General features: G+C 35.2%; 1 protein-coding gene across 1 annotated transcript; it reads left to right on the top strand.

Annotated features, from left to right (window-relative positions):
• Positions 1-3487: 3487 nt before the first annotated feature.
• On the top strand, positions 3488-14422 carry LOC107795839 (putative mitochondrial-processing peptidase subunit beta, mitochondrial). Its single transcript, XM_016618544.2, has 9 exons — positions 3488-4226; positions 8265-8429; positions 8782-8919; positions 9008-9159; positions 9427-9535; positions 12276-12374; positions 12524-12589; positions 13593-13700; positions 14019-14422. The coding sequence occupies exons 1-9, from the start codon at positions 3555-3557 to the stop codon at positions 14103-14105; spliced, it is 1596 nt and encodes a 531-aa protein (XP_016474030.2). The 5' UTR covers positions 3488-3554; the 3' UTR covers positions 14106-14422.
• The last annotated feature ends 33 nt before the right edge of the window (positions 14423-14455 follow it).

Raw genomic sequence — 14455 nt, 5'->3', positions numbered from 1 at the left:
CGTAAAATATTTGAATTATACTACCAAAAGCTATAAAAAAGAAAAAGATATTTTATCTTTTGTTCTCATTTTTTTCCTTTTCATTTTAACAATCATTTTTCCACTAATGTGCTACATGACATGCATTCACAATGAAATCTGAAAAGATACAATTGGTCTACTTAATAGATTTGTAATTTTGTATCGTTTTTTATTTTATTCCTAACTGTTTCTTTTATTTTATTTATTTGAATAATATGTATTAATTTCTACAAGATTCTTTTATATATCGCTAACTCAGTATGGTTTTATGCGTTATACATAGAGTTTGTTTCTAACATAATTTGGATTGGCCGACCAAGTAATTATTTTCACTACAATCATTCTTATAATGTTTACAAGAATTATAAAAAGATAAGTATGCGTTTCTTCTTATTGTTTATTTTCCTATTTTGTGTCTTTCTCTTTTATATATAGCCTTATATATTTATTTTTTAAATATAAATTTTAGCATTTCAAAGAATTTTTAGACTACAAAGGAGACTTATAACATAGGTGTTTGAACTAATTATATATATATTTCTTATTTCACACCGCGCGAAGCGCGGCTATTTCATTAGTGATTAAATAAATACTCGGCTCTTTTTTACTCTAATAAAACATCGAGCACGCGAGTTGGGGGTTTGCGCAAAGAAGAGACCTTACATTTGGCGAAGTCAAAAGAATTGCCGATTCAATTGGCAAAATGCTATGAACCCAAAACCGAATTACTTCTCATTTGTTTCTTGGCGATTTTTCCTTGTATCTTTATATAAATTTGACACCAATTTCTTTTAACTCTACATCCCTATTCTCAAAGTGGTAATTATTTCTTAAGTGGATTAGTTCTGAAAAAGTTGACCATCTTAACCAGAACCATTATCCTCAAAATTACTTTGGTTGGTTTCATTTTAATAAGGAAATTTTACCTCTTAAAATAAACTTTACGTTCTATTTATTATAAATAAAAACTCTTTTAAGATATTATTTTTTATAGCTACTTTTTAGATTTTATAGCAAAATATGTATTTATGGTCACTTCCTACCGTTAAGCCATTAAATACATTATCTAATATTTTTTTCTCTCATTCTTTCAGTTTATTCTCTCCCAAAATCACGACATAGTATCTTATTCTCTTTCCACGATCTCTCTCCTCTCTCCTCTCTCTAAGCGACATGGAGACCTAGCAGGTGCCATGGCCGTGTAGCATTCATCGCACGTTCCTATCCATTCATTTCCTGATGAGTTCATCCATACAAAATAGCAATTTTTATTCATATTTGGCACATAAACATTTATTCGATATGCAAGCTCCAAATTTCTCTCCTAGCTCTCTCCTTTATCAGCGCTATTGTCTCCCTCAATTTTCAATATTTTTTACTTCAAAAAGTTGTGATAAGTGTTAAAATTTTAGGTTTTGGCTGGTTAAAGCTTATTCTTTTTCTCTTCAATAGTTTTTTTGAATATTCACCGTTGTTAGGTTTTCTGCAGAATACCCACTAAAGCACTCAATTTCGAAGGGCCATCTTTCGATACTATAAAAGTTTATTATGTTTTCTGCAGAATACCCGCTAAAGCACTCAATTTCGAAGGGCCATCTTTCGATTTGCAAATCACTCAAGAGGAACCTGTATTTGCAGGTTCATTAGCAACCATTGAAGTCGAAAGGAGAACAAAAATACGCAGTGCGACCCTAATGCAGATGTATTTATATGTATTCGAGTTTGGATACATTGATTTTTAGTTTGTATAGTGATTTTCTCTTCTTGTATTTAGATGTATTTATATGTATTCGATATACACTGATTTTTATTTTGTATAGTTATTTTTGATTGTTGTATTTAGATGTATTTATATGCATTTGAGTTCATACAATAATATTTTTAAATACATTGTTAGTTCTATCATTTTGATGTTATTTATCAATTAATTATGCATTCAATCTAACTGTATTCATTTGTATTTTTAACCTAACTGTATCAATTTGTATTTAAAACAATAATACAGTGAAATACAATAAAATACTCTCAATACAAATAGAAAATCAATGAATACAACTAATGAAATATACTCAATAAAGCAGTAACACTATGTATTAAGAATAAATAAAATATTATGAATACAAAAATAAACTTGAATACATTGAACACAACTATCAGATACAATAGAATTCAAGCACTAAGTTTATTATGAAATATGCAGGCAGTAGGTTACTATTACAGGTTGTATCTGGCATAAATACATGATGTATTCATGTACAGAAAATAAAATTTCAAAGTATTTCTGTAGATACTTGTATCAATTCCGAGCAAAACCTTGAACAATGTCAGGAAAAAAAACCTCGAACTGTATCAGAAAAAAGAGGGACCGAAACTCTGAAGAATGCTCTATTTTTTGTGTTTAGCGTCTGATAAATCTTCTTATTAATTAGATTGATAATGTTGTATGTTATAATTGATTTAAGTGAGTTATATTAGGAGTGTATCATATTAAATTAGCAGCTTTCTGTTATTAAACAACTGGAGAGACCTATTATTACGTTGTATTCATGAATACATGGTATGAACACATGTGAATACAGCAGCAGACAGTTGTGCTGCCTTGTTTTTTAGCCGATTTTTACTACTGTATTCATGAATACTGTAGCTCGAATACATCGAATACATTACCATAACAATTGAAAGGTAGCTATGGAAAGCAATTATGTCTATGATAACTATAGAAAATTAATAACCACTAAACAATAGTCATTTATGAAAATTCGTCTTTTAATAATTGACCAAAATATACTCAAACTTGGTTAGATAGAAGTAATATAAAGAGTTCTACATCACAATAATATTATACAATTCATTTGTTAAGATATTAAAAGGCTACAATCAAAGGATACTTAGGACCCGTTTGGCAATAAGAAAAAATTCACTTTTTTAGATTTTCTTTTTTACTTTTTCTAAAATTAGTGATTGGCCATAAAAATTTCAAATTTCACTTGAAGTTGAATTTTAAAATTTTTCGAAAATTTGAAAAACTCCAAGAACTGTTTTTCAAAATTTTCATTTCAACTCACTCATTAAAATTTAAAAACAACTCCAAATGTATTCATGTCCAAATACAACTCTAATTTTCAAATATCATTTTCACTTGAATTCCCCCCAACTTTTTTCCGAAATTTCACGATTCTTATATCCAAACGCCTACTTAATTAATGCTAAGATATATTGAGTTAGTAAATTATATATCAACTTTTAATTAAGTTAAAATCTCAATAGCAAAACTAAATAAGTTTCAAAACTAGTATAACTAAGTAAAAATTTGTTTTTACATCACGAAGGGAGGGAGAGGCCGTTGGTGCCATAAGTCAAAAAAAATTGGGCTTATTTTGCAATTCCATTAATTTCCTCTACGAGAATGAGTAAAAGGGTAAACTCGTCTTTACATAATCACCACCTATCCTAAAAAGGCAGTATCCTCATTTCTCCTCCGCTATCACTTGGAAAACTTTTCACTCCACTTGGCTCCCTTTCAATCCTACACCATGGCCACGCGCCACCTTCTCAACCTCACGCGCCGCTCTCGAATCAATCGTTTTTCTCTTCTACCACCATGTCTAACAATGTCTTCCCGATCCACCACCTCCGTAACCACCTCACCCCCTTCCTCCCCACCCTCCCCACCTCCCCCAGACTTCATGATCTACGATCGCTTAGCTGAACAAGTCAAATCAAAGATCAAACGCCTCGAAGACCCTAACCCTAAGTTCCTCCAGTACAATTCCCCGCACCCTACGGTAGCGGATCACACCTCAATTCTCTCATCACCGGAGACTAAAATCACTACTCTCCCTAACGGCCTACGTGTCGCTACTGAATCGAACCTGTCATCCTCAACGGCTACCGTCGGAGTTTGGATCGACGCTGGATCTCGATTTGAGACGGAGGAGAATAACGGCGTCGCGCATTTCCTTGAGCATATGATTTTTAAGGGAACGGAGAAACGGCCTATTAGGGCATTGGAAGAGGAAATTGAGAATATGGGAGGGCATTTGAATGCGTATACTTCTAGGGAACAGACTGCGTATTTCGCTAAGGTTTTGGGATCTGATGTGCCAAAGGCGATTGATATACTTGGGGATATTTTGCAGAATTCGCTTTTGGAGGAAGATAAGATTGTTCGGGAGCGTAGTGTGATTCTTCGGGAAATGGAAGAGGTATGAGGAAAACAGCTAATCTTTCTCTGATTCACAATGTGTACTGGAATTAGTCTTACTTTGTTATGATTTATTATTTTTCTCCCTCTACCCCGAAAAAGTGACGGGATAAAGCTCGAAGTATCTATGTTTGGCCTTAATTCGGATATCTGACCACACTTTCTTAAATAAAACTTACTTGATTCGAAACTAGCATACAAGCAAAAGATAAGGCACAATGGAAGAAAAAGATCTATATAGGAATACCGGTTAGTAGAGAATATGTTTTAGTCATGTTAGCAGTTCTACCTTACGTCCCATGTTTTTTAGGAATTTTCTAGCCTTTTTATTTTATTGGCATGAGATGAGTTTAAATGGGGTAACACGGTCAAATGAGGATTCATAAAGCCAATACCTCAACTTGTTTGGGATTGATGCATTGTTGTAGAAACTAGTACTTCAAAACAATCTCTTACAATCAATAAGTAATATCTTGGAAGTGTGTGAAAAAACTGCAGTTAAAGAAAAGATAGATTGATTCCCTGAATATTGATAGTTTACTCCTTTAAAATGGGACCGAGGGAGTATCAGTTATTCTTAAGCTTTGTAAAAAGAAATTATTCTTATGTTGAAGAAAGTATGATTGAAATGATAGTTAGAGCAAAAGAATTTGGGGATGCAATTATCATATAAATACACCAAGGCCATGGTTCTCGAGAGGTTTAAGTGATTCTTTGAGCTGGAAGAAGAAATTGCTGCTTGTAGGAGCTTTTTTAATTTCTAATCCAACTGAAGTTAATGATTTAGAGTACTTATCGTTTAGTTGGTAAGTTGGTTATATAAGTTGGATAGATAACCAGAAACTAGCACCCTGCTTTACCAATTTGATTCAGATTATAGTGAGTTTACTTTGTGCTTGTATGTTCTACCTTTTTAGCTTTCAGAACAGTAGTTTAAGGATAACATTCAAAATGATTTTGTCAAAGCAAATATCTGCAGAGCCTCGGTGAAAGCTGTTACATTTATCTAAAAGTCCTTGAGACCATTTATAATGAGATGAAAACGTGCCATGACGGTTCTGCTTGCCTATTTGGGCAAGATACAATAAATTTGGTGAATCTGATCATGTAGAGTTAGATTAAGAGCTCATCCATATCGCGTGCAGTGTGCTCCAGTGTTTTTGAGAGTGAGAAGCGCAAAAAAGCGACAGGGGCTCGCCTCGCTTCATAAGTTAAGCGCAATTTTTAAATAACACAAAGTAAACCTTGCAAGGTGGGGTTGCTCTGATGGTAAGCAACATCCACTTCTAACCAAGAGGTTGTGAGTTCGAGTCTCCCTAAGAGCAAGGTGGGAAGTTCTTGGAGGGAAGGATGCCGATGGTCTATTTGGAAACAGCCTCTCTACCCCAAGGTAGGGGTAAGGTCTGCTTACACACTACCCTCCTCAGACCCCACCAAGTGGGATTATACTGGGTTGTTGTTGTTGTTGTTGTAAACCTTGCAAAGAGACAAACATATATTTATAACATATATATGTTATGAACCCTGCAAAGAGATAAACTGAAAATACAACACATACACACACAGTGGACCACAAGGGTCTATCGTACGCAAACTTACCCTGCATTTCTACAAGAGACTATTTCCACGGCTCGAACCCGTGACCTCCTGGTCACATGACATCAACTTTACCAATTACGAAATGAGTAAAACCTTAATTAAATTAAATTTAATAACTGAAATCAGTCACATCTCAAAGAAAACGGAAAAAACTGAAAAAAAATAATTATTATTATGTTTAATATACTAAAATCAGCAAAGCATCATCATTTCAAAATATAATAATTAAGTTTATAAACTGAAATACACACAAAAATTAATAAATGAAGGCTAAATAAGAAGAATAAAATGGAAAAAAAGGATCACTGCCTACCCTAGCAGTGAGCAGTCGACGGGAAGAAGAAGAAGAAGAAAGAAGAGAGAAAAAAAGGAGAAGAAGAAATTACCCGGAGGCTGGACGGACTAGCAGTGATGCTCGATTGAATGGAAGAAGAGAAGAAATGTCTTTACTTTGGGGTCTATGTTTTGTATAATATAAAAAAGACCCAATCTCTTTTTAAAAAACAATTGACCCCTTTTGACTGACGCGATCGCTTTTTCGCTTCTCGCTTCAGGTGTTGAAGCTATCGCTTTTGATGGTCGAGTCGCCTCAGCTTCAAAAAAGCGATGAGCTGTCGCTTCTCGCTTAAAGCGACGAAGCGATCGCTTTTTTAAACACTGATGTGCTCCGCATTTGCTGGTGTATAGTTTTCTAATTTTTGGCATGATGTGTTGTCCTTTATGTTATTCTTGGCTGGTCGAAGTGGTATTTCATGTTAATCTTTAGCCTGTGCAGAAACAGGCTATATCTGACATGAAAACTGCATGTATTTTTGTCACTTTATTAAAACCTGCTTTCATTTCTCTGCTGTCTGAAAAGTTAGGAGTTGGGGGACTTGGTGATTGAAACTGGCACATGATTGGGAATGCAAAAGTTTTTTGGTGCTACTGAAAGTATCCTCTTTTGGATGAATGGTTGTACAAAAAATGTTTGAGCCATTTTATCATTTCAATGCACTGTAAGGGGTCGTTTGGTAGGGTGCATAAGAATAATGTTGAATAGGGTGTATTAGTAAAGCTGGTATTAGTTATGCTTGCATTAGTTATGCTGGTATTAGTTATGCTGGCATATTTCTTATCCATTGTTTGGTTTGATGTATTAAAGCATTGTGCAATTTCTAAAAGAATTGTTTGTTTACAAAAATGCCCTCAAAAGCAATCCATCACTTTAACTTTCTAAATGAAACATATGTTGAGAAATATTTTTATCTCAAAAAGTTTTTAAAAAATTATTTAATTTGTCTACCTATATTGTAAAATAGAACTAAATATTTATTTATAAAAAAGGAAATATGCTAAGTATTTATTTATTTACTAGGGCTATAATTTTATTTCTCATTATTTGGATTATTTTAAACTTCCATCAAGATAATAACTAGCATATTTTAATCAAGCATAAATGTTGAAGGACAATTTTGTCTTTAACTGAGCTAATACATGCATTAAAACCTATTGCATTGCTAATACCATTGTTTTCTATGCATTAGTTATGCATAGGATAATACCAAATAGGATGTATAACTAATGCTTGCATAACTAATGCATAGGTTCAAAATGTCTACCAAACAATGTATTATTAATACACAAAGTTAATGCATGCATTATTTTATCTAATGCATCCTACCAAACGACCCCTAATTGATTGTACAAGATGTTTACACATATTGAGATATCTGATTTTGTTCACTGGAGAACGGCGGGATAGGCTAGGCGAGATTTAAAAGCTGTAGAGAACGACCATCTTATTAAGAGGAATTTGCAAATTTATGATTGATTAAAAGAATTTACAAATGGATAGAAAATTGTCACTAACAAATTCTTAGCTGATGAAATGGTTAATTGATTAAAAAGAAAGGGAAATTTTGGCGGAGTATGTGCTGATCAATCAAATTGCCAATAACTTGGTCAATATTTTTTCTTTTTGGACTTGATATTATCTCTAGCTTCATTCCTGTAGCCAGTGTTATAGTGTTCCCCGCTGTTTTCTCAGAGGCTATCTTTGCTTGCAAATCATTTTGGCTCGTAAATCTGTAGGTGGACAATGGTCAGTAATTGAAATGATTTCAAAATGCTGGTATGCCTAGTTAGTACCTAGTCAGACTAGACAATAACCTCTTTAGCTTCTCCAATGATGGATGACTGTAGCTGTCCATGTAATGTGTCGTTGGTTTGCTTACAATTCATATCTGTTAAAGAGGTGTTATTGTTCATGTTAAGTCAGGTAGGTTTCCTTATGTTACACTGTTAATTCATCTTTGTAGTTTATTAGAGGAGTTTGTATGTGTACTCTGCTAGTAATTGTAGTATGTGACAATATCTGCTTCTGCTTTCTCTCTTAAGTGCGAAAATTTTCTTTAATCGCAATATTTACCAGTCTCCATGTTGGACAATCTTCTTGTAGGTGGAAAAACAACCGGAGGAAGTCATCTTTGACCAGTTACATACTACTGCATTCCAGTACACTCCATTGGGTAGAACTATTCTTGGACCTGCCCAGAACATTGAGAAAATGACAAGAGCTCATATTCAAGATTACATTTCAACCCACTATGGTGCTCATAGAATGGTACAGAACCTGTCATAGCTGATGTAGTATCTGTTGGTGACTTCCTTACTAATTTTCTCACCTCTATTTCTAAATTGAATTTCATTGTTTTCATCTGGGGCCATGTCCTATCTTCTCTATAGGAGCAAAGATTGAATGATCCCATTTTTGCTCTTCCTTTTATCAAAATGAATGACAGTTAATCGTTTGCCAGTGTGGTGTTACATTACTTTCCATTCCAAGCCCTAATCATAGATATCTCAAATACAGAAAAGATCATGTGTACGTGAAAAGGGGGGAGTTAAAGGTTTGTTAGTTATGTTCTCAAGCAACTTGTGCCAGACTAAAAGCGACATTTAACTCTTTGCTGTAGGTAATTTCTGCTGCTGGAGCTGTGAAGCATGAAGATGTCGTTGAGCTAGTGAAGAAACATTTTACAAAACTATCATCTAATCCTATTACCACTTCCCAATTGGTAGCAGATGAGCCAGCAATATTTACAGGTTCAGAGGTGTGGATTCACTGCTTAGTTTTTACTTTTTTCATTTTATGTGCTTTACTTCTACTTCTTTACTGATTTTGTCCTCCTGCATAAATAGATACGTATCATTGACGATGATCTGCCTCTTGCTCAATTCGCTGTTGCATTTAGTGGAGCATCATGGACAGACCCTGATTCCATAGCTTTGATGGTCATGCAACAAATGCTGGGATCATGGAACAAACCTTCAGGAGGCGGGAAGCACATGGGGTTGGTCCTTCTCATTTACTTACGCAACAAACAAATTACTTTTATATGCTTCAAGAAAAAAAAATTCTAGCCGGCAGCCAATGTGGCCCTTACAGAAAAGACAATAGTGTTTGTTGTTTCTTAATGCCTCATCTATTAGTTCCATGTAAAGGCATTTCTGGGCGTTGTTTGGAGATTTTGATTAAATTGTTCTGTTTTCCACAAAATAGAAAGTTGTTGAATTTGCCTTGCTAATTTCTCTTATTTCATTGGTAATTCTTTGAACAGTTCAGAGCTTGTCCAAAGGGTGGCCATTAATGAAATAGCTGAGAGTGTGATGGCATTTAACACCAACTATAAAGACACAGGGCTGTTTGGTGTCTATGCTGAAGCCAAGGTCAGTGACTTCAGATATATGGTTCCTACATGCTTGGAAAAACCAATGCTTCCTTTTCTCTCAGACTCTCACATGTATATAGAAGTGTTGAGGAGTTCCTGCTTATCTTGAATTACTCTAGTATTAGCCTCTCTTTTTTTTCCTCTTGGAAGTTTTTTTCACTCAAACTATTTGTTTCACTTGAATGGTTAGGTAAAACTACCAATCTGTGTATATTAACTTTGTCAGCTGGTCTTCTCCTTTTGGTGCAATTTTTATTGGTCAGTGGAAGGGAATGTGTGCATTTAGACCTGGAAACCTAAGTCCATTATGTTGGATTAGTAAGAGCAAGTACTCCCAAAAGAATTTGGCTTCTTCCCTGCCTCTCTTTTGCTATGAACTCGTTGGGCCTTCTTCTTCTGTTTGTGAAATACCTATAAAGTATTCTTTTGTGCTGAACAGATTTCGGTATCACTATTTTTTGAAACTTTGATGATAATCAAAGAATCTCGGGCAAATCTTTAAATAAGAAACTATAAGAGATGGATATTTCCCAAAGACGAGGCTAAATTATTGGAGGGCATCAGTCGTTGCTCTTTCTTTTTCGTCTCCGGCTTTTCTTGTGGACGGTCTTTGTATGCTTGGATTACTAATTTAACAGTGCTGAATTGATTTGGAGAAATTCTGGGTGTCCATGCTGCTCATTGTGTGTAGAAACACATAGGAATGTCGATGAAATACTTAAGGTTGGGATTACTCATTCATTGGAGAGGGAGATTGGTTCCTTAAAGGAGCATTTAGAGGTTATCCTAGCTGAAATGGGCTGGGAAATTAAGTAAACTTGAGATGTTCTGGAGGATTTGTGGTGGGCGAAGCTGGCTTTGATCCTTTAAAAATCTTGTAACAACGTGGCTGTGAGAAGCTTTTGGTGAAGTCCAGTCTAGTCACTTAAGCTTCTATGATCTTCCTTGGTCTAGGATCTCTTCTAATTCTGATCCAGAATATGCTAGTTTTGAGGATGATAAAACTGAGAAATCAAACACAAGTAATGACTTTAATATACCTACATTCCAGGAAATTGTGCACCACAAATAAGAGTCCCGATTCAGCTGTCCGTTCTGAAGATCTCTATGGGTTAATGTTTTTGTCATATAAACAGATAGTATTTTGGTGAAGCAAAGATAAATTCTCCCTCCAATATCACCAAAAATAAAATAGCTCAATCAGCTCAGGTGTAATTTTGAAATCCAGAGGTCATGTAGTTGTGCTGATTGATTATTGTAATCAATAAAGAGAACATTGAAAATTTTAGGTTATTGTTTCTTTTCTGAACATCTCATGTCTTTTTGTTGCCTGTCCTCTTTGCTCCCAACTACATAGAAAAAATTGAGGATGAACAGAAATGAAAGAAGAAAGGAAAAGTTATAGAATCTACATTATGTGGAACCTTTAGTTACACTCAACATACAGTTTTTGGTGGCGATCTGACATGATTTTCGTGCCTCTCTGATCCGACACGCCCCCACATCTTTGGAATAGAGTGCAACACGTGATGTGTAGGTTAGGCGTATGTCACGGATTCGAACCTTTAAGTGGAGAAGGGTAGAAGGGCGGGACCATTATCGGATTATCCAATGTGTCTTGAACTGTGCGCCAGTAACCCTCAGGGATTTCTCGGTTATAAAAAAATAAAAATAAAAGAGACACCGTCTCCGGTCAGTACGAAAGAGTTGCCTCTCAGTGTATACTTTTTATTTCGCGTAATCTTCTGAGAGAGTTGATGGTCTGTCCTCCGTCAGTGAGAGAGACTTCTCCTTCGTTGAGATAGATGCAGCAAGACAGCTCAGAGGCAACTCTTATCACTAGGGTTATGTTTAATTGGAAAAAAAAGGTTTTGCTTAACTTTGAGATGAACTGGAAAACAGATTGCAATACTTTAATAGGGGTGGATTGCCAATAATAAATTATGAATCAGGATATCTAAGACAATTAAGTTTAAAAGAAATTTGTGTTAGCGTGATACACACGACGAGAAAACAGAGTTACGCTCACTTGCATCATGCTTAGAGGTTAATAACTATGATGTTTTAATGATATAGAAGCATATTTGCACAACCCCAGAATTACCTGATCCCTTTACTTGTAGCAGTGCTTCTATCTGCATCCTTGAATCCTTGAATTTATGGGAAAGCGAAGCTGACCTATATATTCGTGCTCATATTTAATACCCACACCTGAGTCTGTGTAACATAGTATAGAATACATCTATTGCTTGTCAATTCTGTTTAGAGAGAAATTTCCACTACCTCTGTTTATCCAAATCTCAACTATTCCTGTATCATTAACTTCATATTTGATGAGATTTGCTGTTTTGTGGTCATTGAACTTTTGTTATCGCGGTTCATTAGTTCTCCTGTGAATTGGGAACTGGGTAAGGCCATTCCTGAATTTACATTAGTAATTTGAAATGTAAAAGCTAGTGATTTAAAATCATATTTCGTTGTACAATTTAGAGGCAGTTTTTTTTTAAATTCTGCTCAATTAAGTAACTGTGATTCTAATAATTGTTGTATTAGTAAGATTGCTATTTGATGCATTTCAAATTCTTCATAACTTGAGAAATTGTCATCCCTTTGATTAGTGTTTCTTAAATTATGTCAATTTAGAGAAGGGTAGCGAATTGAAAAACTTGTTCCCTTCCACTAAGTGACCTATGCATAGGCCCGAAACTTTACTCATCCATGTTTTCTGCTTGTTACAGCCTGATTGCTTGAGTGACTTAGCTTATGTCATCATGCAAGGGATATGCAAGTTATGTTATAGAGTGTCAGAAGCTGATGTCATTCGTGCACGTAATCAGGTATTCGTTTACTCCTCAGCTATTCTTTTGGTCCTATTTTAAAGGAGAGCTTTTTGCCTCTATTTAATTTGAAGGGACCTTTCCCTGTTGACTGGCATGTCTTTTTAGCAATATCAAGAACTTATATTTTATGTACTTAATTTCTGCAGCTCAAATCTTCTTTGATGCTCCACATTGATGGATCGGGCCCTACTGCTGAAGACATTGGACGGCAGGTAAAATCAAGTAGAAAGTATTTGTAACTAGAAACAAGCACAGGAGAGAGTATTTGGCTCCTTAGGTCAGAGACATTTTTTAGTCTCCTTGCTCTTAACTTCATGAAATAAAGTTACTATCATCATAAAAAATAGAATAAGGCTCTGCTGTAGAATGAAATAGAGGGAGCAGTAGCTCCTCCAAAGCCAACCAAGAAGAAAACAAGGATAAGAGTTCAAGAAGAATTTGGGAAGAAAATATTCTCTCTTGGTTCTCCTGATTTAAAAAATACGGGGCGAGAAGGGAGTGGGAAGAAAATGGAAGGAAGACTCCATCAGTCACAAATTAACTGGAATTTTCTTCCGAGGCTTAGGCTGTAAATCAAAGATATGTTTGGTCCCATAACAGGGAGGGGAAAGGTGAAGGGGAGAGACCTTTTGATTTACTTTCTTTTGCAAATTGTGGGTCATTTGGTTCTGGTTATTAGATGGAAGGAAAGTAAAAGAGATATGCTTCATCTGAAAACCCTTTTCTTTCACTTCTCATCGAAACCTTCATCTTGTAACAACTTCATGTTGAGCTTAAATTAGAGATTAGCATCTTGGCCTTCCAAAAACTAGGTAACAAGACTGACTCTTCTAACATCAATAGACATTTTGTTTCATGACTCTGCTGACAGGGCTCTGGGATCACTTACACATTATGGCAGAAACGTAGCTTTAACTGTCAATTGTTTGATATTACCGTATTTGAGATGAGTCGGAGGAATCATCGAAAGAAACTAGGAACTAAAAAAACTTGTGCCTAGATGCATTGATGTTACTGTCACTTTCTTCTAAATGAATGGAACCTAGATGGCTAGATGGTAGAAGCTTTGCCGTAGTTAATTCAATTACCCTCTTCAGTATCTGTGTGCTAGATGCTTTGTGGTTAAAAGGATGACCTTTAATGCATTCTTGTCAACTGATGCCACACTTTGAAATTACTAAATTTACTTACAGTTGAAGTTTTTCTCCCTTTCAGTTAATCACGTATGGCCGCAGAATTCCACATGCTGAGTTATTTTCCAGAATTGACAGGGTCGATGCTGACACTATCAAGCGAGTTGCAAATCGCTTTATTTTCGACAGGGTAAGTCCTTGAGATCTCCAGTACATCTAGTATCAGTCAATAACTATTTAAAGTTTTAACCCATTTTTAAGAGAAATCAAACTATTTGTCATGATACATTTAAGGAAAGTTAGGTTTAATCTAGAGCTTCTTTTCTTCAGTAGTACTGGAATAAAAAATAAGTGATTACACTCGCATTATCTCCCCATGCTGTAGGTTTGTAGGATGTGATTTTTTTTTTATTATCTCCCCATGATTTTTTTGGTTTTATTTTATTATACATTGGGGGAGAATTAACTGTAGGATTGAGCCTTCTTTTCTATGCTTTTCCCTCTGTAGGACATTGCAATATCAGCAAGGGGACCGATTCAGGATTTGCCTGATTATAACTGGTTCAGACGCAGGACATACTGGTTGCGCTACTAGATTGCTTATTCTTTCTTCAAGGCTTAAAGTCATTTTGTTTCCAAGTTGGAAGCCTGTCACTGGGCATTATACACATGGTCTACAAAAACACTTAGTTAATAAAATAAGTGACAGATTTTGTTGATCACATTCCTTTTTTTGTACATGGTGTTAATGACGAGTAGAAAACACTACTTGCGGAAGCCTTTGGCTGTCAGTTCAGTCAGCATAAATTGGATCTTTTTCTTATGCAATATATTACGAAAATTGCATTGGATATTCTCCCTGTATTAGAATCATTTGGGTAAAGTATGCCGTTGGTGGTACTGGTTTTGTTATGCGTATGCGTGAAGTGATCTCTCTCTCTCTCT

The sequence above is a fragment of the Nicotiana tabacum genome, chromosome 20 (assembly GCF_000715075.1).
Source record: "Nicotiana tabacum cultivar K326 chromosome 20, ASM71507v2, whole genome shotgun sequence".
NCBI classification, from domain to species: domain Eukaryota; kingdom Viridiplantae; phylum Streptophyta; class Magnoliopsida; order Solanales; family Solanaceae; genus Nicotiana; species Nicotiana tabacum.
This window is presented reverse-complemented; position numbering and strand designations above follow the sequence as displayed.